This window comes from Pelobates fuscus, chromosome 2 (assembly GCF_036172605.1).
Source record: "Pelobates fuscus isolate aPelFus1 chromosome 2, aPelFus1.pri, whole genome shotgun sequence".
Taxonomy (NCBI): Eukaryota; Metazoa; Chordata; class Amphibia; order Anura; family Pelobatidae; genus Pelobates; species Pelobates fuscus.
The window spans coordinates 197977660-197999128 of NC_086318.1; the positions used below are offsets into that span (position 1 = coordinate 197977660).

General features: G+C 40.4%; 1 protein-coding gene across 1 annotated transcript in view; it reads left to right on the forward strand.

Moving 5' to 3' along the window:
* The window catches only part of LOC134586258 (uncharacterized), a 141696-nt gene that overhangs the window by 67452 nt on the left and 52775 nt on the right, over positions 1-21469 (forward strand). Inside the window, exons 2-3 of the mRNA XM_063441750.1 lie at positions 6576-6715; positions 9896-10140. Coding sequence (XP_063297820.1) covers positions 6617-6715; positions 9896-10140 — 344 coding nt within the window. The 5' untranslated portion in view covers positions 6576-6616. The remainder of the gene's footprint in view (positions 1-6575; positions 6716-9895; positions 10141-21469) is intronic.

The following is a 21469-nucleotide window of genomic DNA, read 5'->3' on the forward strand; positions in this document are numbered from 1 at the left end:
CAACTAGATGATGTTGACAAACGGGGACGCCGAAATAACCTGAGAATAAAAGGGCTACCCCGAGCAGGATCAGGAAGACCTGACATCTACACTAACTGATTTGTTTAACCGCATATTGGGCAAACCAGCTGACACTCCACTAGTGCTAGACAGAGCACATAGAGCCCTGAAACCAAGAGGGTCTCAAAGGGACCAGCCACGAGATGTGGTGTGTAGGATTCCTTATTAAGCTCTTAAAGAGGACATTATTAGAGCCCTACGTCAAACCTCATAGCCACTAATGTACCACAATGATCCCATACAAATATTCCCTGATTTATCCTGGCAAACTCTGCAGGCAAGGCGCACTCTGTGACCGATCACGGATATGCTAAGGGCTAGGAAGGTACTCTACAGATGGGGCTTCCCTCTGGCACTGATTGCCATGCATAATGACAGAACATACTTCCTGGCTTTGGTGCAGGACGTTAATACATTCACACAAGCCATGGAGCTGCCAGATGTTCAAGTCCCCGACTGGTATGGTACCAGCCAAGCTGCAACTCCCTTGCCACTTCAACAACGACAGAGATGGCAGACTCCGGCCAAGAAGAGGAGGAACGACCCTTCCGAAGCCTCACAAGGCCCGAACACGCTTAAAAGCACATCCAGGCATCGTTGAGGCTCCGGACCCTCATTGAATGCAGACCTTGCTACCCATCATCCTTGAACGGTGTCTCTACTATTCTTTCTTCACCCGGACTATGTTTTGCCTCAATAACTGTTGTCTGTAGAGAATCTGGCATGGTTTACGGTGTTCGCACCAAAAGGACAGACTCAAGGCTATACTTCCTCGGATCAGGACTACCCCTTCAATCTCATGACTTGGCCCACAACGAAATAAGTTTAAAGGCCTCATTACTGGAAATCAAGTGGGCCAGCTCACCTAAACTATTACCTATTCTGCTTCAGCTATTACACCTACTTCCCTAACTGGCTACTGAGCTTGGGAGCACGTAAGATAAAAGCGCTAAAAATGTTGATGATACATAGGCATAGATTATTTTTATTGTCTTTTGTTTATACATGGCCTAGTGTCACGTATTCTTCTTCTCCACGTGATAAAAACGGAGATAATTACTTTCCGAAGATAGAGGGGAGAGCCGCTCGGCGGTCTTCTGTTATCATGCCTGGCTTTTACGGCATGTCAGTGGATGCCGGCCGCTGCGGACCCACGCAATTATATAGCCCGATTTCCAACCATGGTAAAGATGACATGCGGGTAATGTCACGCAAAAGACGAACATGCCCCTTTTGGGGTCAAGGGCTAGGTACAGCCAATCGGATCTGCAAAAGGATTATTTAAACTCTCATATTCCCTTAGCTCATTGCCCTGTCGTTGTTTCCCCTAGATGTTTAACCGAGAGTGTGTTCCTGATTGTGTTTTTCTGGTTTTTGACTTTGGCTTCGTTTTGACTTCCCTGATTTCTGGTACCCGTGACTTTTGGCTTTTCCTTATCACTGTGTATCGTTCTGTATCCCTGACCTCGGCTAGTTTTCTGACTATTCTCGGGTTCGTTAAGTCCAGCCATTCTATGGTCCGATAAGACGTAACCCTTAGTTCTAGGGTGTGATACTATTCTGCGTGCTGGATCAATATAATCCTGACACCTACTTCACAGACCCCAAAGCATTGAGCTTATACACACTACTATGGGTCTCATTGCTTAGCCATCCACTTAATGTAATCGTATTTCCCATATGCCTACTCAATCTAGGATTAGTGTTGACGAAGTATACCGCACTTAGACTAAAAGTATTGCCTGTTATGTAGGTTCTAAATGATGCTGATTAGGTTAAATCAATGATGATACTTACCTCATACCTGAGATTTTACATTTTACACCTCACGGGATACCCGATTAAGATTATCAGGCACAGCTATACCCAGCAGCTTTCTATGTATCACATACATGCAAACCACAATATAGGAGCAAAGGACACAAAATACAAAGAACAGCATCTAGGTGTTATGTTTATGTAAAGGTTTTATATAAGCTATGTTTACCATGTTCACAATGCTATGATACATTTTTATGCAGAGGTTAGATCTGAGGTCTTAATTCCAATATACTAGGCCTCACACTATTCCGTCCCCCTTCTCCCCCCTCCCACCCCAAACACCTCCGAGTCAGCGGGGCAGCCTCAGCATTCAGGGGTCTCTAAAATTATACATCTACCCCTTATTAGGGTGGATATGGCCACCCTCTGAGTGATTTCCCTGAATACAAGGGGACTGAACATCCTAGAAAAACGTACACAGGTATTATCAGAACTCCACACCTTAAAGGCAGACATAGCATTCCTTCAAGAAACCCATTTTAGAGCAGATGCCCACGCTGCGAAATAAACCCTATCCTATAGGGTATTTCAGCAACTTTACAAGTTCAAAGGCCCGAGGGGTGGCCATATTGATGGCAGCTAGGGTCCCATTTGTCTATAAAGCACATAAATCTAACAACTCTGGGAGAATACTAATGGTTAAGGGGCAAGTTGGACAGAACTTGGTAACCTTGGTTAATGTCTATCTAGCTAATAAGAGACAAGGGAGAGCACTTAAAAAGTATCTCCATTTAGTAGAGCAATTTACTGAAGGCATTCTCCTCATGGGAGGTGACTTCAACGTTTCCTTAGATGCACATTTGGACACAACGTTCAATGCGCCCAGATACCAAGCCACAGCTAGAAGGAGGGTTGTTTCACTCCTGGACAACACACGACTGTTCGACATATGGCGCACCACACACCCTCATCACCGGGACTTCTCATACTACTCACATGCAAAATCGTACTCCAGAATCGATATGATTTTTAACCAACATAAGTACCTACACCTTATTCGCTCATGTGAATACAGACCAATTACATGGTCTAACCATGCATCCCTGTCTCTTGCCATACAGATACCCAACCTGCAACCCCACTCCTTCCAGAGGAAATTAAACGACTCATTATTAAATGATGCACGTGCATCTGAATCTATACATTTAGCAATTCAGCAATACTTTGACGAAAATACCACACACGCACCGATACCCACAGTGGTGTGGGAGGCCCATAAGTGTGTGATAAAGGGACATTTCATTGTTTTAGCTTCCGGACTCAAAAAACAACGTACAGAACAGGCAAACTAACTTTAACTGACATCAGATCTCTAGAATACACTATAAACAGAGCAACACCCTAGAAACGTACAGGCAACTGACTAAAAAGAGATCTGAACTACAACAGCTCATGAATGCCCAAATACAGCGCCAAATGTTATTCTCTAAATATTCCTATTATTCCAAAGGTGGCAAGTGTGGACGTCTCCTGGCTAACTCACTTAAAGATGCTAGACATTTACCTCCAAGATAAAAACACAACCAGGGGACATATCTTATAAAATCACAGACATTCTAAAGGCATTCCAAGAGTTCTATACTGAGCTATATAACATTCGTACGACCTCTCCAATGATTCCAGATTTGGAAAAATACCTAGCCCCACGTATCAAACAGACAATACCCAAAAATCTATTACAACACCTAGATTCGCCAATCCAGATAGAGGAATTTCTACTAGCAGTCAAATACTCCCCACTAGGTAAAAGTCCCGGGCCCGATGGCTTTACTACCAAATATTACAAAACTTTCTCCAAACTTCTCGCCACACCATTTGTTACCGCATTTAATTCGCTCATTACCTTCCTGAAGCTCCCAGACTCGGCTCTAGAGGATTAAATTACTCTGATTCACTGATTAATACGGACCTCAAACTTTTTACAAAAATCCTTGCTGCCAGACTATGCCCTCTCCTACAAAGACTATCCCACCCTGACGGGCTTCGTGCCCAGACGCGAGGCCAAAAATGCATATGGCACAACAATCACAAACTCAGAGCCTACTATTATCAAAATATGCTGAAAAGGCATTTGACAGGGTGGACTGGTCCCTGATATTTACAAGCCTCAAGGCCATGGGTTTTGGCCCAAATTGGTCTCATTGGCTATACTCCATTTATTCTAGGCCACAAGCGCGCATTAGGATTAATGGCCAACTCGAATCCCTCCCTATCGCCAATGGCATGAGACAGGTGTGCCCTCTGTCACCACTGTTGTTTCCTCCAAGGCATCAGAGACAACCCGATTATCCATGGCATTACAGTGCAGGATAACGAATACAAGGTGGCAGCTTTTGCTGATGACCTTTTATTTACACTTACAAAACCAACCATCTCCAGATCGCAGATTCTGGATAAAATCTCCCTCTACCACAAATTTTCTAACTTTAACGTCAATTTTACAAAAGTGAAATACTTCCACTGATAATCACAGACTCAACCAAGGAAACCCTACAGAACTCCTTTCCTTTTCTATTGTCGCCCACAGCCGTCAAATACTTGGGGATAAACCCACCTACATGCCCTTCCCAACTCTATGACCTAAATTTTTCACCTCTCCTTCACACAATTTCACAGGACCTAACAAAGTGGCATTAACCCCACTTCGACTGGTTATGCTGAATAAACATTATAAAGATGAGTGTACTTCCCAAAATCTTGTACTTACTACAGACCATTCATATAGCCTTACCAAACACGTTTTTCGTAGAAATCAAAAAACTGTTCACCCGTTTTATTTGGTCGCCCAACCATCCCAGACTACCATTTAAAATACTCACAACACATGTAAACACCAAGGGTGCCTGAGCCTGCCAGACACTGAAATGTACTATAGAGCGGTTAAGCTCTCCAGGATATATGAATGGTCACTCCCTACCAATTCAAACAATGGGTCATTTTGAAGAAAGCAGCTTTCCTACATCCGCTATGTACCATTCCATGGCAAACAAATGGGAACATTTCTCTCAAACCAATACATGCCCAACATCCCACGATCATACCAACTCTTAAGATTTGGATGAAAATTAGACACACACAGAGTATAGCCCCACACCCGTCCCCTCTGTACCCAATCACACATAATCCACACTTTCCACCAGGCACCCACCAATCTTCATTTGCATCTTACCAATTCACATGCTACTTAACACTGCGCACCGTGTTACAAACCCGAGGTATTAATCTAGCAAACACTACGGAGGCTGGAGTACCTCAGTCGGCATTACAACGATCCCGACATTCCCAGCTTGCACATTTTCTTTCTTCCACTCCCAACCTACTCAAAGAAAATAGACAACTTACCACATTTGAAAATCACTGTGCTTCCGGCAACATAAAAACGAAACATTTATCTGTCATGTATAAACTATTAATGAAATAAAACTCTCACTCCTTACCCAAATACATTAACTCTTGGGAATCTGAACTCAACCTTCAACTGACGCATAATAACTGGACGCACATATTCATCAACATTTACAAGACCTGTGTTAGTACACACATTCAAAAAGGTAACTTCAAAAGATTGTCCAGGTGGCACTTCACGCCATCTAAAATACATAAAACTTTCCCGAATGCATCAGAATCTTGTTGGAGATGCAAGTTCCCCAAAGGTACACTGGGTCATATCTGGTGGAAATGAATACTGGTCTAAAATACTCAAAATGATTCATTTGGTAACAAATATCAAACTGACTACCTCACCTGAAACGGTGCTTTTCTTCCATTGCCAAAAACCAATCCCCAAACTTACAAAATAGTTGATCACACACTTGCTGACGGCGGCAAACGCACTTATCCCAACGCTCTGGAAACAACCAAGAGCCCCTACAGTTAGGGAATGGATTCACAAAGTCGAGTCCATTCGTTTAATGGAAGAAACCCATTATTCTTTGACACCCACTTATGGACTATACGGATCCATGGATCCATTTTCTGAAGGTAGACAAACAGGTAGGCACAAGACCGACACAACTGATATGAGGGTACAAGGAAATCACCCCCGCACACGTTTAGGCACTGATCCATATGTATAAATAGTTCCATATGTATTATTAGTTCTCAGTTCTTCTTTTGATTTATGTTTTATTGTTTCAAAAGTGAAGTCATGTTACCTTGCCAGGGGTTGCAACTCCTCATAAATTTGTTACTGCAAAGTATCCTGGGAGTCCTTTGTATACTGTACAAACTGATAACTTAAAAATAAAAAAAATAATGGTTGAAAGGGAACAAAGATGGAGGCACAAATTGCAGGATAAGGAAGTGTGGAATTCTAAATTTATTTGTATTCTTCATATCTCACAAATAAATATTTGTAAAATATAGGCAGTTCTCAAAAATGTTCCACTTCATACTAGTGACTGAGGAGTGAAAATGTAGCCACGGCGAGTAAAAATTAACCCCTGTGAACTTGCAATGCTTGCAATAATGTAACATTTGATCTGGCTAGTAGCAAAGGACTTAACATTTTAAGAAAGATTTTAAACAAAATATAAAGGAAGGAGATGGGGGACGGACAATTCCCCTTTAATTTGTGTACATGATTTGGGTCCATGTAAAAACATGTTATGGACCACTTTGTCAGACCATATAAAGGGTCACACCCATCTGATGTGGTCAGCTTTTTCAGCAAATAATTATTATTGTGTTATCAGGATTTATTGAACCAATCTGGCAAGAAACTGGAATTTAATGCATGAAAAGATGCACGGCTTTGACGGATTTTGGAAAACGTCTGGGAATGGAGTTATCACGTCTTCAAGCAATCTGTGATTATTATCACCTATTTTTTAAAGTAAGTTTACTGAAACACATTGTTCATTTCATAGTAGGCTTATGTGTGAAAAACAGGCAACTTTACAGGCATTTTTTGGAGAAAAAAAAAATTATAACTTTCTTAGATATAAAAATCGGTTAAGGCCAAAGGTGGACTATTTGGAATATTGGTTCCCATCCCAGTCCTTAAGGCACACCAGCAGGCTATGTTTTTTTGTTAATCCCATGTAATAAATATTAACTTGAGAGGTTGTACTAGGACAAACTTGTGTGTATTAGAATTTGACTTTTAATATAATTAATTAAATACTATGAAAAAAAAATATATACATATTCTCTCACCCTTCCGGGTGTATTCCTCAGTGTATTCCTCAGTCTCAGGTCTTCTACCAAAGACCTGAGCTCCAAGTGCTCCTATATCAAATGAGACTACTACTGCCTTCATGTTTCACATTCTCATTCTCAACATTTATGGTACTTTTCATCTGGATTCATGCAGGTCCAGCTGATAATCTGTGCAAGGAATCCAAAAAGGGGATAGGTAAAGGCAAGGACAAGTCAAATCCAAATAATACAGGCAGCAAGATTCAGAAGCATTGAGACAAGTCATAAGGTGGCCAATGAGAGCTCAGCTGTTTTGTGTTTAAATAGGGTGCCTAATTTGTCAATCCCCATGTACTGCCTCTATAGTATTGAAGATATCTGGAGGTTTGAGGTTGCCAGGGGAATCAGAAGACGGCACCCTGTGTGTAGCCATGTCCACTGTGCTTGTCTTAAGCACGCACATAACCCTCGAGTCTTGTGTTGCCCAGAAGATGTGACAAGAATGAGATTAGAGGTTGTGGCATGTGTGTATTAACGCAATAAAAGTTAACAAGCCTCACAGACTTACAATCTCACTGTAACAAATTGGGATATCTATTTAATTCCTTTAATAAATATTAATGTCAGAGATTGTACTAGGACAAATATGTGTGAATTACAACTTAAAGGAACACCATGACATTAGGAATACAAACATAGGTGTGTGCAAGGGTTGTGCTCAGGCACACTCTAATGTGCCCTATGTAAAAGAGGACTAGCCAAATGTGTACTTTATTATGGTGCCGAATAATGTGATAATTGAATAAACCATGTGTATTGCTTATTGCTGCAGGCTACCCAAAGTCATATGGCTGACCACACTACATCTCTGCCTACCGTTGGTGGTATACTGTTGGTGTCTTTCTCATACTGGTGCTCTACGCCAGTGTTTCCCAACCCAGTCCTCAAGGCACACCTACCAGTCCAGGATTTAAGGATTACCCAGTTTTGTCTAAGGTGTTTTTTCTTTTTTTTTCTAAAAACACCTTAGACACAACTGGGTAATCCTTAAATCCTGGGTAGGTGTGCCTTGAGGACTGGGTTGGGAAACACTGCTCTACGCAGTTTTCATTTAGTGGACAGAGCTTGTGGGAAGTAGAGGGGATGTGATGTCACATCCACCCACCCACTTATAAGCCCTGCTCGAGAAATGAAGACCAGAAAGCAGCAGTATGAGACAGACACAGCACCTCCTGCCGCACTATACCACCAACGGTAGGCAGAGATGTAATAATTTGATATGAATTAAATTTGCATACACTGCACAGAGCTCTACCTCACTAAATCCTTTTTAATATGGAGCTCTGCATTTTATTTTCACATCTCGCCTGATCTCTTGCTCTGCTCCTATAACATCTACCTGGCCACTAATTCATCTGCTTTTCCTCTTCTTCATCTCCCCTCTCTCTTCATATCACTACTCCCATCACTGCAAACCATACTTCCCCCACTCCCATCTCTCTCAACTATCCCTCGCTCCATTTTCATATTACTCCAAACCCATCTATCCCTTTCTTCTGATCACCTCTCACACCATACTCCTATCATTCTCACACACCGCTTCCACTCATCCCATATTCCTATCACTACCACCCATCCATTCCACTCTCTCACCCCTTACTCCTATTACTCCCACTCAGCCATCCCTCCCTTTCACCCCATACTCATATCACCCTCACCCATCCCTTCCTCTCATCTTCCGATCATCCTCAACCCATCCTCCCCTCACTACACATCCTCCTATCATTCCCACCCATTGCTTCCTCTCCCATCTCTCCCCATCCTCCTTTCACTTCCACTCATCCCTTCCTCTCTATCCCATCCTCCTGCCACTCCCACTCATCTTCCCTCTCTACCCCCACCTGTAGGGAGTGAAAATATTATTTTACTTAACCTTTCTCTCTTGCAGTGCTGTTTTCCGTGCAGCCTCCTTGGCTGAGATCATCAAGGTTCATGAGCACAGCAAATCCAATGCTATCCCATAGCAAAGCATTTGGAGGCTAGTGCACATATCCTCATTCTCAACATTTATGGTACTTTCGATCTGGATTCATGCAGGTCCAGCTGAAAATCTGTGCAAGCAATCCAGAAAGGGGATAGGCAAAGGCAAGATCAAGTCAAATCGAAATAATACAGGCAGCAAGATTCAGAAGTCATAAGGTGGCCAATGAGAGCTCAGCTGTTTTGTGTTTAAATAGGGTGCCCAATTTGTCAATCCCAGTGTACTGCCTCTATAGTATTGAAACTCTGCACTGTGCCAATCAGATGGCCTCTCTGAGACTGTCTGATTGAAATAGCAGTGTTTTACTTTGCTATATACATACAGCACATTCAAAATAAATACACCTAGATATGTACAAAAGAGAGTATGCGTGTGTTACAGCCTACTGAATCAGTGGTATTTTGGTTTATTTTGTAAGTTTACTAAATGCAGGGTACCAGGGACCCTAATTATTCTCCAGGCCTAAATGGGTCCCTCTGCTAACTCAGGCCAAAATCTCCTTCTTCCAAGCATGTATTGACCCATCTATCTGCCTGTGTTGCCTCCAAATTCTGCCTTCACAAAGGCACTTATGGCGCTTTGCCTATAAACCTTACAAAACTATCCATCTAAACCTCCTTAGGGAAGAAAAACCCCAGCTCCTTCAGAGCTAAAAAAATGATTCTTTAACTCTGGAAAGATTAGAGATGCTATACAAACTATGAAGCACTCCACATTTTATGTATTGCACGTTTACTTCACTTGCTTTCTAGACTAGACTAAGCTCATTGATCCAACAATGTTACTATAAATAAATATATTGGTAAAAAACTTACTAACCATCTTTTGTTTCAGGCTCTGAACTGGTACAATCAGGTTCTAGACCAGCTTTCATTTAAAGATTCTTTCTGGAAGGAGAATCCATTGAAAGATAGTGATGCAAGACCCCTGGCACATACTAGTTTGCTCTGGAGAAGACAGTGTCAAATAGTTTTATCACAGATGCCTCCACAGAAACCAAGTGAATGGGCTGAGCTCATCACACTCTCTAAACTGATTCCAGAAAATCAGAAGACGCAAGGGATACAGCTAGCTTCAAGGTATTGGATATTTTTTATACATATATTATACATATAATTAAAATGGAAAGTATTAGTACAGAAGTGTGAGTAACCCCCATCCCACTAACCCCCAGTCTGTGTTAAAAGCAATATTACAAATTAGAGTACTTGGTGCTACCATGGCTTATAACCAGGAAAAGGAATGTTATGGTTAAAAAAAACAAATGTTCTTTTTTTTTTAACAATGGGTAATACTCAAGAAATAACTGAGGGAAGGTATTAGAAAGCAGGCACAAATACATGCAAATGCACTGTATTTTAGAGATCAAAAGAAAAATGGATCAAATGTCATCAGGTCTTAGAAGCCATCAAATCACTTTCCACAAAGTGTTCATGGCAAGCTGATCTAACGTCCAACAGATAATGTTTGAAAATACATCCCAAATCCAATAACAAGTGGTAGTAAGTTTCTTTGCTTAAAGCAGAGCCAAATCATAACAGAAGAATAACATTTTTCAGTTTTGCTCTCCTTATCCACTGCCATGCCATCAACTTGATGCATTGGATTCTGAGAGAAGAGATGGGAATCTAATACATAAGTTCTTTGCAAAGGCTGAGGTGGGCAATGAGTAACGATCAGAAAGATCTTGGATTCCATTAGTCTTATTTGTCTTAGCAGCAGAACTAAAAGAGAAAATCGTAGAAAATATACACATGCATTTAACTTTAAATGAATTGCAATGAATCCAAATTTTAGGCAATTGATGATCCATCCAATTTCTGTAACTACAAAATACTATATGAGTTAATAACAAAACAAATAAAAAGGACAATGAAAGAACAATTTAATGTCTTGTGTGATTCAGAATACCTAATGTGGTGCAAAGATGACAGTCACTAAATTCATGTTATTCTCAGATCAAGTTATTAGTGACTAATATAGAGGGATAAAGTAAGAGCATTAAAAACAATTTATGTTCATATATTTACTTAACCTCTATATAATATATATGGGTTTTCACTGCTCTTACTTTTTTCCCCTTTATAGGTTGATTTCTTACTTGATCTGTACTGTACTAACAATAAAACAATGTGGGGGGTGCAAGCCAAAGAGAAAACACACAATATATATATATATACTTAATGGTTGTAAATCTTGAGGTTAATCTTAAAGATATAACAATGCATACATAGCATAATACTGTATGTTTATAAAGATATATATGACACAGGTAATGGGTCACTCACAATGTATAGAGCCTAAAATAGCAGGCTCTAGCTGTAATCACTTTTGAAAAATAAGCTTTTTCAAGCTATCCCTACGATCTTCCTGTATTAGCTGATGTCCTTCCCCAGATGTATAAGAGATGAATTGCACACTAGGATCAATGAGATCTAAAAAATATTTACTCAAATAAAATAAACATCAATAAAAGAATTGCGGTAAAAATAAACAACATCGGTAAAGCACAACGCGTTTCGATTATCAGTCTTTTCAAGTGCATAAATTGAACTTCTCTCAGTTTCTTTTTAAATCGATCTTCCGGAAATTGAATTTCCTGCCGGGTGTCTCTCCGTGTTCCACTTCCGCTTATGACGCAATGACGCACGTCCCGTCATTGCGTAATTTCCTGTACGTCCGTTTCGGATCTCCCGGAAGTGACGATCTGAATAGCTCGGGAAATTCCATTTTGGTGGCGGGCAAAGTCCGTATAGCCATAGAGAATAATGATATCAGCAAATTGTACATACTTTTAAATATAAAAATAAACAATAATATCAATAATATAACATATGAATAATTATACATATAAACAAAGCTTATAAATGTATAAATAGAGGCAAACAGAGGCATCAATATATCAAAAGGAGTTTTTTCAAAAAGTATAAACAATCTCTAAAAACATTTTCTTTCAAAAGACATACAGATAAAAATTTGTAAAATTTTATAAAACTTATATAAGTGCTGCCATCTCAAAGTCCACGTTGAGACCACCAGGACACAAAGTGTCTAAATTGAAAATCCACCTCATCTCACATCTCTGATATACGAAATTTGTCAGAACCGAATGCTACACAGTCAAAACAGTTTCTCAGAATGTCTGGAATGGGAGACTGGCATCCCTAGAAAACCAACATCCTGAACAGCATGTACCCCTGCCCCATCCTGTTGCATGGCCAACCCCTGACCTGCTCCAGCCAGCTGTCACCTGAACACTGGAAGGATGTAAAATAGAGAATGGTGGTGAGAGCACTCAAACTGAAAGACAGAAAAAAAATCAGATAATATTACCCACTTGTATGATACACTAAAAGGGAGAGAAAACACAACATAGGGTAATAACGTCAGATTAAAATAAACTTAGAACAAAGGAGGCAAATTGCACTCACAAACAGGGGGCCAATTAGAAGCTGGCCCAAGCTACACGCCTTGAACAGAAGAAATCTCCCAGAGACTGGAACAGGAATAAAAGATTTAGATAAGAAATTTTCTGGAGAAATTTCTGGTAAAAATGGAGTCTTATCTAATGATTTAGATACTATATGCTTACAGCTGGAAAAACTCCTTATAAAAGAGATGAAACTCAAATGGGAGGTGTTTATGTTTGAAAAGTACACTTCCTTACAAATTACACCAAGAGGTCTCAGGTTTGATAAGTTACCTACATCAGACCAAGATAACCCAGTTTTTATGCAGATTTGGAATAATTCTCTAGAGTCTTTCTCAAAACACATGATAGGGATCCTGATAGAACAAAAAATACAGGTCCTTAATCAACTGGATATTTCTATTAGAGAAATACAATCCCAGTTAGAACCTTTTAAAGATATGGAGGAATTAAATGAAATCATAGACCTAATGATTAAAAAAATTAAAAATATTGAAAGCAAAGTCATAGAGAATAAAAAGAGAAAAATGCAGCGAGATCAGGAGGACTATAAGAGTGGAAAGATTAGGCCCTCTCAGAAAGAAAACTATCAGAAAAAGAGATTTACCTCTATGGGTAAATATGATAGGAGACATAATAGTCCTAATAATAGGAGAACCAATTTTGAGTTAAAACCAAAACAAGAAGTAGTACCTAGATGGAGATCTCAGACTAGGAGAGAAATAGGAAATCCACAGGAGCAATATGCTCAAGAAGGTAAATGGACTGAAGTCCGATATAAAAGACAGAGGAGACCAACAGATAGGTACTTTAATGAAAATAAGACAACAGTTATTAGGACTCCAAGAAAGAAAGAGACGTTTGAAACTCTGAATAGATTTGACCATCTGAAGAACAGTAATACAGATGATTTTTTAGGAGTAAGACCCCTAGAAAAGAGGGAGAGAGAGAAAACACATACCCCCCTAAAAAGATCCAGGGAGTTAGGAGAGGAGGAAATAGAGGTAAGAGAAAAGGGGGAGAAAAAAAGAAGGAACGAGAACTTCTGGAGGAAATAGGTACAGATAACAAGGAGGATAATTTTAGAATTTTTAATTTATCCGAAAAGGTATTAACAGATGCACACATGAGTATTTTTAAAAAGGGTTTTAAATTTGCCCCTAGCTGTAATTTAGATAAGTTTAATTCTTTTTTAGATGTTAATAGATTTTTAAGGAAATTAAGTCTTAAGAAATTTTTTAGGGACTCAAGTGAAAATAAAACAAACGAAAGTAATGACTCTTTTATTCATACTGATTTTAAGAGAAAATCTTCATTTTACCCAATTAACTATAAATCTGACGTAATGAGAACCTTTGAAAAACTATGCTGTACAGACATTAAAAAGATAAAACCCATTAGCAAATTTCAAGAGAATTTAACAAAAAAAGAGAAATTAGCAATGAAAGATCTAAAAACAGATAAATCAATCGTTATCAAACCAGCGGATAAGGGAGGGGGGGTGGTCGTATGGGATAAAAAGAGCTATTTACAAGAAATCGATAGACAGCTTGAGGATGAGAAAACATACAAAGAATTAAAACATAACCCCCTTCCGGATATTCAATTAAAATATAAAGAACTTTTAGATGAAGGTGTAGAAACAGGGATCCTAACCAAAAAGGAGTATGAGTTTTTAAATATTAAATACCCTAGAATCCCTGTGATCTATATATTACCTAAGGTGCATAAAGACACCGAAAATCCCCCAGGGAGACCGATTGTATCGGGGATAGGGTCTCTCTAATCCCCTTTATCCCAATATATAGATCGTTTCCTCCAAAAAAAAGTAATAGGATGTCCAGCTTACCTAAAAGACACCATGAGCCTCCTCCAAATTTTAGATGATTTTATTTGGGAGGAAGATTTTATCATGGCAACGTGCGACGTTAAGAGTCTATATACAATTATAGATCATAAAAAAGGTTGTGAGGCAGTGAAATTTTATCTCGAAAAATCAGGAGAAATGGACAGTATTCAAGTGGATTTTTTAATTAAATGTATTTATTTCATTTTAAATAACAATTTTTTCTGGTTTGAAGGCAAGTTTTACCTACAGATTTTAGGAACAGCAATGGGGACCAGATTTGCCCCGAGTTATGCAAATCTCTTTATGTCTTTTTGGGAAGAACACAATATCTATTCCCAATCAGAACACGGGGCAAATCTGGTCCTCTATAAAAGGTATATTGACGACATTTTTATAATTTGGAAAGGGAATAGGGAATCCCTAGAGAATTTTATCCTTACTCTTAACTGTAATTCCTTTAATATTAACCTATCACATGAAATCAGTAGGAAAAGTGTCAACTTTTTAGATCTTTTAATTTACATCGAGAATAACAAGATTAAAAGTAAAACATTCTTTAAGAGTGTGGACGTTAACAGTTTTATAGATTTAAAAAGTTGCCATTTTAAACCTTGGTTAACTAATATTCCGAAAGGCCAGTTTTTGCGACTCAAGAGAAATTGCACAGAAGAAGAGGAATTTTTTAACCAGGCCAAAATCTTAAAGACAAAATTTATTGAGAAAGGGTACATTAAAGAGGATTTAGACACCATTGAAAGAGAAATTGCGGAAAGAGACAGACAGCCTCTACTAAAATATAAAGAGAAAAAAGATCCTAATGAAAGACAATATCAGAATGAGGTGATCCCTTTTATTTTTAATTTTAGCTCAAATAATGGAATTTTACAAAAAATAGTTAGAAAATACTGGTATGTTTTAAAAGAAGATTCAGATGCAGTTCCGTTTTTAGGTTTTAAACCAAAATTTATTTTTAGAGGGGCTAACAATTTTAAGCAGTTATTAACAAGCAGTTTTTTAGATAAAGAAAAAGCAGAAAACAAATCATTTTTAAAGGGGAGTAAAGGTTTTCATTATTGTGGTACATGTCAAGGTTGTAGTTTTAGAATAAATAAAAATAGAAAAATCTCTCAGTTTACCTCACTAGTTACGAAAAAAGAATATAAAATAAATACGTTTATAAATTGCTCGAGTAAGGGAGTAATTTATTTGCTTACGTGCCAATGTGGTTACCAATATATTGGCAAGACCATACGTAACCTTAAAACCAGGATTAGAGAACATATATACAATATAAAACGCAAATTTTTAAATCATAATGTATCAAAACACTTTGCTGAGGTACACAATGGGGACCCAAGAGGTATTGAGTTTATGGGAATTGATATTATCACAGCACATTGGAGAGGGGGAGACAAAGAGTATAATTTAGGATATGCTGAGATGAAATGGATGTTTGAAATGGAGACCATGGTTCCCAATGGGTTAAATATCGATTTTGAAATTAACAAATATATCTGAGTATCCTTTGGGGGACCATGGTCCATAAACATATTAATGTGTTTTAGATATTTGTACCCAATTTGCACTAACTCTACCTTTGTTTTATTCTCCCCATGTGATTTGGATTTTATTTCATTTTTAGGGATATAGTTTTATTCATTAGTAATATATATATTACATTCATTTTTAACGTAAGCTGTATGTAATAATTTTTTGTATATATGTCCCTTTCTCTTCCCCCCCTCCCTGCATTATTTTGAAGTTTGAGGGACTTTTTTATAAATTGAGGGATGTTTTAATTGTAATTGTATTGATTTTAATGGAGGACGTTTCCTACACGTCCTTCTCGCCGAAACCAGCAGCAGCGTCAGGACGTGATGACGCAGGACGTCCTGACGCCGGAACCCGGAAGAGAAATGCAGATGACCGGCGAAAACGGCGCCAAGAATAGGACTTATAAAGGACTATGTGACAGAACAGAAGATAGCACCTCTGATGAAGGCTTTGTGCCGAAACGCGTAAGGTGGACCCGGAGGACGTTTTTGGGACATTTATTGCAAGTTTTATGGGACTTTCCGTTTTAATTATTTCGTCTATTTTGTTTGTAATTTATATTAAATCTGGTGTGCAATCTACAACCTGCGTTCCTGTGTGTTGCACTTACCTTGGGAAGACACCCTCTACAATTCGTCCCTGTTCCAGTCTCTGGGAGATTTCTTCTGTTCAAGGCGTGTAGCTTGGGCCAGCTTCTAATTGGCCCCCTGTTTGTGAGTGCAATTTGCCTCCTTTGTTCTAAGTTTATTTTAATCTGACGTTATTACCCTATGTTGTGTTTTCTCTCCCTTTTAGTGTATCATACAAGTGGGTAATATTATCTGATTTTTTTTCTGTCTTTCAGTTTGAGTGCTCTCACCACCATTCTCTATTTTACTAATCGTGTTCTTTCTAGTGGTTTATTGTGGCCCACTAGGGTGATTGTAGCACCAGAGTGCAGATTATTTTTTCACCGCATACCTTTGTATTTTGTCTACTGGAAGGATGTATACCACAAGCATCCCTTGTATCACCAACACTGAGGGGCCCTGAGACAACATTCCATGCATTCTCAATGAGCCCATCTTCTCTCTGCTCACCACCTTGCAGAGGACAGACCGTGACATGCTGTGGGCCCCAGCTACCCCACTTCTCACACAGCAACAATCCTGAACACTCATTTGCCAACAGAGAGGCTTCTGCGTACCTGCTGTAACATATATATATATATGCCATATATCCACTGTGTATGCCCAAGAGTCGCCGAAAGCAAATCTCCCAGTCACTAAGGGGGATTCTCCAGTGGGTTGCCTTAATCTTGAGTCACATCCTAGAGCATACCAATGTGGAGAAGATGAACTCCCTTGGGGCAAGCCTATAAGAAATAAGTATTGGTTAACCCCTTAAGGACACATGACATGTGTGACATGTCATGATTCCCTTTTATTCCAGAAGTTTGGTCCTTATTAAAGACCTATCAGTCCTAAGGGCAGAAACAAAATGATTGGTGGTAGAAAGCACAGGGGGCACTTATATGCTCTTTATATTAATCAGTGTTTCTGTATAACTGTCGAATTAGAGGAACCACACACACATCCTTGTGTTACAAAGGATAGAGCCAGAAAAATATTGTTTTCAAGAATTGCCATGTTTAATATGAGTGTGTTGTTTGTGTTGAATTATTGAACATAACCTTCACATTTTAATCAGTAGCATCACTTTTATGAACAAAGAGAGAGATATAAATAATTTAAAATTGGCAATGGTCATTAAAAAGCAATGCTAGTGATATGCTACTTTTAGCATATACTTTTGATAGAAAATGAAATAAAGAAGGACTTTAAAATGACGGTAGGTACTAAGAAACACAAGTCAGTGACAATTACAACAGTCCTGATTAAACTCTATGGGACGTGCTCAGGACCAGACTGGGAACGTAAAGCAGCCGTGGAATTTTTTTTTTATATCAGCCCCATAATGCGTTACGCCATCATAGTGTGCAAATATGGAAGCTGAAAAAACAAAAACTGAAAACTATTACTCAGATGTTTAAAAAAAAGCACTCATAGGGCTTCAAAATATATACAAAAAGCAAATTTATTTTAAGCAGACGTGTATTTGCAAATAATCAATATTTCAGTCCAACTACCTTGACATATTAAGAAAAGTTTGTTAGTGGGACTGAAATGGTGAATGTATGCAATTGCACAGTAGAAAAAAAAATGTTATCTTATTAATGTTTATTTTGAAATAATAAGTGTTCTCTTCACTTTGGCTGAGATCATCAAACTTGATCTCAGCCAATCCATGCTTTCCCATAAGAAAGCATTGGGAGGCTATTGTGCATGTGTGGCAAAATGCTGCGCTTCACTGCACCAATTCATTGAATCAATGAATATCTATGGGGAGCATTTAGTGCCTACACACAGAGTGTGGAGACGCACAACATAGGTGCTGCACACTGAGCAGCATCGGACTTAGAAGCAGTTCTAGTGGCCATCTGAGTGACCTTCACTAGAGATGTTCCTAGGAAGCAATGTAAACACTGCCTTTTCTCTGAAAAGGCAGCATTCAAAGTGCTCAGCCTACAGGGACAGGCTATAGACACTAGAACCATTAAACTGTAATAGTTCTGGTGACTATAGTGTTCCTTTAATACAATGTTTTCTCTCCCCTGTTGACTCTTCGGCATAGACTCCTGTGCTGAAGAATGGAGTTATACAGAGAGGTTCTTATTTCTCCCCAGCCTTGCCGTGTGTCTTTTTTTCTCCCCAGCCCCTCCGTGTATCATTACCCCACCCAGCCTTACATGTGTCTCATTACCCCCACCCAGCCCTCCATGTGTCTCGTTACTTCCAAGCCTTACATGTGTCTCATTACCCCACCCCCTCCAAGTGTCCCTATAGCCCCCCTCCCAGCCCTCTATGTGTCCCATTAGCCCCCCTCCCAGCCCTCCATGTGTCCCATTAGCTCTCCCTCCCACCCCCATGTGTCCCATTAGTCTCCCTCCCAGCTTCCTATGTGTCCCATAAGCCTCCCTCCCAGCCCCCCATTAGCTTCCCTCCCAGCCCCCCATATGTCCCATTAGTCTCCCAGCCCCCATGTGTCCCATTAGTCTCCCTACCAGCCCCCATGTATTAGCTTGCCTCTACCTCCCAGTGTCTCATTATCCCCCCCCCCCCCCTCCCCATACCTTGTGGTGGCCAAGCAAGCAGACCGGAGATAGAGGAGTCTCCTGCTCACTGTACCTGGTCTGACAGGAAGCAGTTTAGTGCTCTCTCTGAGCACTTCCTGTCAGACCGGGTACGTGAGCAGGAGCTCCTCTACCCGCCGTCTGCCTGCTTGGCCACGCTACATTCAGTGACCGGCAGAAGGGGAACGCTTCTCCTCCTGCCAGTTACACTGTCATTGTGGGCCGATGCGCACAAGGTGGCTGGCATCGGCCCGATAGTATGCCGGCCCACCGGGAAATTTCCTGGTATCCCAGTGGGTCAGTGAAGCCCTAGATGTTCTCTACATCACCGTCAGTGACTGCCTGGCAGCAACTATTGGAGCTCATTATGGTAGCAAATAGGTGGGACAGAAATAGTGTTTAGCAGACAGGCCAGCCTACTAGGCTCTGATTGGCTGTTTGCACCAGGGGGTGGAGATGTCAAAAATCTTCCTGGTGCAGTTAGATTCCTGAGGTATGTCTCTGCTCCATTGTTCCTACTAGCTCCCCAGCTCCTTCCCCAACCAGACTACAGCACAGCCTCAGCCCCCTCTACCCCCTGCCCCCCCTCCCCAGGTCCCAAGAACAGATCCAACTCCTTCCCTCACAGCAAAGCTCCATTCTCCCCCCAGGACCCTAGCACAGCTCAAGCTCATTCACCACCAGGGCTCCAGCTGGTCCGCCCCCTGGGATCCCAGCACAGCTTGAGCTCCTTCGCATCCTGCTTCCCAGCTCCTTCCAAACAAGAGCCCCAGCACTAGCTCCAGCTCCTTCACCTCCCAGCTCCTTCCAACCTGGGGCCCCGGCACTAGCACCAGCTCTTTCCCTTACAGGTGCCCAGCACTAGCTCTAGCTCTTCGTCTCTCAGCTCCCCAGCTCCTTTTACCCCAGTACCTCAGCACAGCTCCTTCCCTTCCAGCATCCCAGCTCTTTTCTCTAATTATACTAGCACAGCTCCAACTCTTTCCCTCCTCGGGTACTCAGCACTAGCAGCAACTGACCTTTGGACAGGCTGGCAGGGGCTGCATGTGAAACTAATTTTGGGTCCCCAGCCCGTCATGATGGCAGAAAAGGCTTTAATATTAAGTTCCTCCTACCAATCTACCTCTCTCTGTGCTCTCTCCAACTGGATCCCTCGTTTGCTGCCTGCCTTTAAATCTAATTAAGGAAACACTGCTTCACCCATCGCTTAATAAGCTCTACAGTCAAGCAGCGCCTCTGACTCGGGACTCTGATTTTTCAAATCACTGCAGCCTACCTCGCTCTCTATCCCTGCAGCCAGCACACAGCAGCCAGTAAAGTTAGCCTGCCCCTTCTGATGGTGTCATGAGGAGAGAGCGTGACTTCCACTGCTGTTCTCCCAGACTCCCCAGCGGATCTGACCTGCAGGCTCCTGTCCCACACTACCACCATGGATAATGTTTTGGAATAGACTTTTTTTTTTTTTTTTTTTTTAATTCTTTATTTGTTGCAAGGCAAGGCACCAAAAAGCATAACAGTAGTGAAATACAATACAAATGTACATCAATATAAGGGCATGTCGTAATTGGAATAGACTTTTGTTTTGTTTTTAATCAAAAACATTTTAAGCAACCCCTGGCCACCACCACAGCCCCCTGCCCCCTCTCTACAGCCACTCCGCTCCCCCCAATAGCCCCTGTGCCCTCCTCTACAGCGCCTGTGCCCCCATTTACAGCCCCTCTACAGCTCCTGTCCCCCCTCAGCCACTGTGCCACAATAATTATTTTTTTTTTGCTAGAGAAATTCTATCTAGCATTTTACTGTTTGGTGATATATTGTGGCTAAATTCTGTATTACACTTATAATTTGAATTTAGCCTCAAAATGGCCAACTAATTTAACTCATTAATAGGAAAATGTCTACATGGTTTATTGACTATATATGGGATCATCCATGTATTTTGGAGGTAACAGAGTAATAAAGCCATTCCTTTTGTTTCTGTTTTGAAGCAGGATATTTTTTTTTATTTATTTCTGTGAATTATAAGGGGTTAAGCCCCAGACACCACTGAAGTGTCATTCTGGTGACTATGTTGAAGTCGAGAGGTTCTGCAGCTGCAGACTATCCCGAACCTCGATATATCTCTTCATTTAGAGCCATATAGACATATTCCTATTCATGATTAAAAACATTGGCAGAGTTAAATCCGTGTTTCCAGTCTGATTCCCCACCAACTTGAAATATCACCAGCCTCCACTGGTGGGAACTATATGCTACCATGGATAATAGCCTGCAAAAGAAAATTACAGAAAGTTTGAATAAAACACTGAAGCTTAGTATTAAGTGTACAGAAAGCATTCCCACTGAAGTGAACTCCATGCATTGCATATCCCACTACATTCTAATTATAAAACCTTGGTACAG